At 32.8% G+C, this 5,555-nt stretch overlaps 1 protein-coding gene across 9 annotated transcripts in view; it reads left to right on the top strand.

Moving 5' to 3' along the window:
- The window catches only part of LOC106869571 (orphan steroid hormone receptor 2), a 168,721-nt gene that overhangs the window by 47,298 nt on the left and 115,868 nt on the right, over positions 1-5,555 (top strand). For 8 of the 9 annotated variants that reach the window (XM_052966728.1, XM_052966720.1, XM_052966711.1 and 5 more), the window contains 2 exons: positions 1,167-1,567; positions 3,304-3,447. In XM_052966728.1, coding sequence (XP_052822688.1) covers positions 1,184-1,567; positions 3,304-3,447 — 528 coding nt within the window. In that variant the 5' untranslated portion in view covers positions 1,167-1,183. The remainder of the gene's footprint in view (positions 1-1,166; positions 1,568-3,303; positions 3,448-5,555) is intronic. The other variant, XM_052966745.1, reaches the window with a different exon arrangement.

Consider the following 5,555-nt stretch of genomic DNA (forward strand, 5'->3'; position numbering starts at 1 on the left):
TGTGCCTTAAGAGCTAATATTCTGAAAAAAGATACTCACATACACACACACACACACACATACACACACACACACACACACACACACACACACACACTTATATATAAACATTCCTATATGTATTTGAATATATACACATTTATAAAAATGTGTGTATGTATACTCATCTATCAGCATAGGTGAGACTTAAAGTCCTAGTCAACTTGTTTTCACTGTGAAAATGTGTGTGCGCATGTGTTTATATAATCAGTATGAGGTTAGTTATAACCCAGCAATAAGTCAATAAATTTCTCTCATTGACACTTTTTGTTGACCGACTTACAGAGGTCTGTTGATCACCACTCCTATTTCAGTCACCCTTTTTCAGTGTGAATTGCTCTAGGAAGGGAAGTTAGCTTTTACAGTTCTATCATAGATTTATAAATTTAAAACGTGTATATGCACATTTGCACATACATAAAGACCTACACTCAGACAAACATAAATCTATACCTAATAGAGACTTCTATAGGATTGCTTGACTTGCTCAAATAACAACTTACACTTCTTCACATCATACTCTTTCATCTTAGCAAAGAAGGTTAATGTGCTCCTAGATATAAAAAAAACCCAACAAAATGGTCATTGTTGGAGCACTTTTGATCTCAGGTTTCCTTAATTGGGACTGTTGATATTGCAAAACAGCAGTAACAATATCATATCTATAGTGCATATGCACATAGAGACACAATGTATGTACTTCATATTATTACATACATATGGAGATACAGATATAAGCATGTGTTTGTATAAGTATATGGTAGACATGCATCTTTATATACTTATTTATATATGTATGTATGTAAACCAGATATTTTATGTATTCATACAAATACATATATACCCGGAAGAGGTTTTTAGGTAGTTTGGTATCTTTGTTATTCTTCTGCAATAGATTAGTAATTTTTTCTTCTTTTTAGTTAAGTGATTCTGTGAAGCTTTGCTAGTGTCAGGTTACAGAGTTGGTTCTTTATTAACACTAAAAATACTCAGTTTATGTTGCACTAAAAACAATCAATTTAAATAATTCTAAAATTAATATGATGTATTATTAGTTTTAATACTGTTAACAGATAATGTGATAATGATCTTATGTTCATTGGTTGTTTTACTTGTTTGCATTTCAGGTGGTTAATAGCAACTGATGTCCTCAGTGGAGGAGGCCAAGCAGCAGTCACAAATCAAGACTGCCCAAACTACACCCACTAATCGACCTTCAGATGCAACCAGTGCTGCCAGCAGCTGTGTAGTTGATGACAACTCTGACCTAGTGCCACAGCAGCAGCAGCGGCAGAAGCGGCAGAAAGCAAAAGCTTCTGCTGATGGTGACAACAGGAAAGCAGAAACTATTGTTGCCATGGAAGCAGGCAGCAACCTTACTGAAAATGTCATTCATGTGATTAGCCCTACTGCTGTGGTCGCTGCATCTGTTGACTCTTCAACCAATAGTGCTGTCACAGTTACACCCAGCGTTCACACCATCACTATATCTGGTAACAATTTGTCAATTCCATTCAGTTCTTCATTGGTAAGATATTTTCGTGTTTTTTTCCCCCTTCTTTCATTTCATTGTTATTTTTATCGCTTTAAAAATGGGAAAAGAATATTTCAATTCATTCAACTCATCCTCTGCAACTTTTCCCCCTAGGATATATGTTTTGTGACACACATTTGTTACACTCCTCTGCCTTTGTTACACTCCTTTGCCTTTGTTACACATATGTATTTCACTCCTTTTCTTTCTTTTTTTTCTACACATGTTTGTCAGGAATTACTAATCACTAGCTTATACATCCAAGCTGGATTCATTCGGAATATTGTTGATGCTTTAAACAAACATTGTTATCAGTGTTGTTTATTTTAGTGTTTCTCCTAATTCCATGTGTGACATTAATGGCTACATTTATAGCATTAAAACAAATTGACTTTACCCAGCAGTTTTAACTCTGATTTTTGCTCACACATACAAATACTCTAAACACACACGCATACATGCAACATGCATGCACACACATACACACACACACACTGACTGGGTCAGGGAGGGAGGTTGGGGAGGTAAGGTCGGGTGAAACATCAACATACATTTCACTTATGCAAATGTTGCCTGAAGTTTATTGATTACTATATACCCATTGCTATGAAGAACAAATATGCAAGCCTTCGTTTAATGAGTTGAATATAGTTGTTGTAGGGATGTTAAACAAGCTCCATGGGTATTTGTTTATTTTTTTCATTTAGTCACTCTCTCTTTCTCTTTCATCTCACTCCTACTCTCTCTCTCATACAACTCTTTCCAATGGAAGGATTTTTCCATTATTTTGGAAGTCTTCATTGGCACTTTCATTCTCAGTTCTGCAATAATCAACAGCTGTTAATTTTGGCATATTTTAAATGCTTTTTCTCATTGTATTTCACTTAATTATTCTTTAAAAAGACAAGAAAAACTTAACTGTGTCTGTGATTCCTTTTATTTAATCATTTAGAATAGAAGAGCTCTGTTTTTTTTTTTTTTTAAAGAAAAAACTTTTGCCTTAGTGTTAGTAGATATTAACAACACAACGTCTGTAAGGTTAATAGTCTCAATTTGGCGACATTGTACTATTATAGGAAAGTTTGGCAATTAGTAACTGAATATTTGCAAATAATCTTAAGATAATTAATAGTAAGCCGATTGAGAAAATTAATAATACAACTTGATGGTAATTGTTAATTTGCCACATAGCTTAATTATTTCATTAATTTACTTTTTGTTTACTTTTAACCTCAGCAAAATATTGCAATTATTTTTTTTCACATTAAAAAGTATAAGAGTATTTAAAAAATAACTATAATGATAGATGTTAGCATGAGACTTAGCTGTATATATACTTACATACATACATGCATACATATGTATGTATACAAAAGATTAACTTGACTATATAAATAGAATATTTTGTAATTGTTATTTTATACTTTTTTTTAATATTCTGTTTTATTTAGCAACATATTTTTACTGGAAGAAAAGAAAAAATAAAACATAAAAAATATAAAAGATCAAATTATTGTTTTTTCTTGATAATTTGATTTTTTTTATATAATTTTTTTTTTGTTTTGTTTTGTCCTGTAAAAAATATGTTGTTAAATAAAAACAGAATTTTACTAATTATTCATTAAAATAATGTTTATAAGTTTACCATTTAAAAATTTCTAAAGCATGCTTTTGCAAAAGCATCATGGAAATATTGGGATCAATTTAACCATGTCTGTTACTTATTGCAGGCCTCCTCCACCCCCAATGGTACCCATATGGTTATGTCTCAAGAAATAGCTGCAAAATTGAAGGATAGCACACTTCCTGCTGGCCAGATTGTACAGGTGCCTGCAGCTGCTGTGACTGGTGTAGATTGGGCTAACAAGCTTAAGGTGGGTTATTTCACTTAAGAATCCTCTTCATCCACCTTTTGGTTTCTAGGAAAGCAATGTCACTTACTATGTTTAAATTTTACACAGGATATTACTAAGTCATGTATATGCAAACTTGTGCCACGTGATTGGCCATAATATTCATTAGACCATGAATCAAGGCTTTAACAATTTACAGATTTTTACCTAAAGGATGGGGGAAATTTATCCACATGTTTATTTTCTAGATATTTATACTAGATGGCTGTTGTAATATGAAGCTACTCTAGGTAACCAATGGATGTACTTATAAATGTATGAATAAAATTAACAATCAGCATTATGATGTAATAATTCTAAAAGCTTAACTCTAAATATTTTCAATAGAACACTTTCTTAACCTTAAACTAAGTATTTGTTTAAACATTCTTAATAGTTAATTACCAAATCTATTCCATTTTACATGAAATAATTTCATTTTCTGTCATTGCCGTAAAGGGCAAAAATTAAGACTAAACATTTTTTTAAATTATGAAATCAGTGTTAAAACTAAAGAAAACTCTAACTATTAGATTCTATGCAGCTATTTCTTTAACAACTAAACTAGGTACATTTTATCTCTGTTTTATTTTTTAAAAAGAGAAACTTAGAAAAGCATTAACATTTTGTAGTTACATTTAAGTCCATTTATCATTGCTAGCATGGGTTAGAAAATATATTATTGAGGTATTGTTTTACAGCTGGATGTCTTTTCTGTCACTAACGCTTACCTGTTTTCCATGTAAGGGATCACCTATTCCATATCTTCAAATATACAAAATCAAGGGGAAAGACAATAATGCCACTGCTTGTGGCTCAGTGATGTTCAGAAGAGTGAAAATATAATGAAATACACAGATACACACGTGTGATACAGATGCATATGCATCCATCTACATACTTAATAAATGTAAAATGTATGGTAAATAAATAAACAACATAATGTATACTGAGTGTACAACCAGACAGGAGTCAAACACAGAAGGCCCCTAATTTTTCATCAGTTATCAACCAATTGGTAATACTCAGTTTTGCACAACACACCAAATTTGTACATACATACATGTCTCTATGTGGATGTGTGTGCGTGTGTGTGTGCACATACATACAAGTGGAAGTAGATTTTGCTAGGAATGTGACAAATTACTGTATAAGATTGCAGTTTTGAATAGCATCCAAATTAAACTCCCTCTGCTATGTTAACTGGTACAGGAACATGCATACTGTATAAAGTTATCACATAGTATCATGAGCACATATAGTATGACAGAAAAACAGACAACAAATTGTTCGTATTTTATTTATTACGTATCCATTATAGTTGTTTCAACTAATCAAGATCAATGAATAATTACAAATTATAACTTATTATTGACTAAATGCATCATGGATTGCATCTTCAGATGGTGCGGTTTCCCAACATTGGCCGCAGCCTCAAGGCTAAAATGTATAAAAGAATATATATATATATATATATATATATATATATGAAAATCTACTAGAATAGATGCAAGCGCTAATTTATTAAAACATGTGACATATTAATAAAAATTTGTAAATGTACAACCATCCAGATATCTGAGTACTAATGTTCAGATCGTTTGGGCAATGCTGGCAGTATATTTTCCACATCGTACAGATGATGTACCCTTCGCGGCGGTGCTGGAGAGAGTAGAGCTTCACAGCTTTAAGGTGGTCTCAGTAATCAAGATCAATCATGCCTTCAATTCATTTAGTGAGTGCCCTCTGGGATGATTCAATCCTCGAGATGTTTTGTATGGGGAGACCACAAGGGGCAGCAGTATTCAAGGTGTGGCCGTACAAAGGAGAAAAGTGGAATGATGACACCTTGTTCTCTGGACCAGAAGGTTCTTAAGATCCAGGAGCTCATCCTACGAGCTATATTGACCTTATTGTTGATGTGGGCACTCCAATTGAGATTGTTGTCAACAATTACAACCAGATCTCTATTATTGGATGCCTTGAGCGGTTCCCCTGAAGGAAGAGAGTATGGCTGTTTTAGTATAGACTTTCTTCCAAAATGTATCAGCTCAAATTTTCCCTCGTTCAGTTTCATTTTGTTTTTGCCT

The sequence above is a fragment of the Octopus bimaculoides genome, chromosome 1 (assembly GCF_001194135.2).
Source record: "Octopus bimaculoides isolate UCB-OBI-ISO-001 chromosome 1, ASM119413v2, whole genome shotgun sequence".
Classification (NCBI taxonomy): Eukaryota; Metazoa; Mollusca; class Cephalopoda; order Octopoda; family Octopodidae; genus Octopus; species Octopus bimaculoides.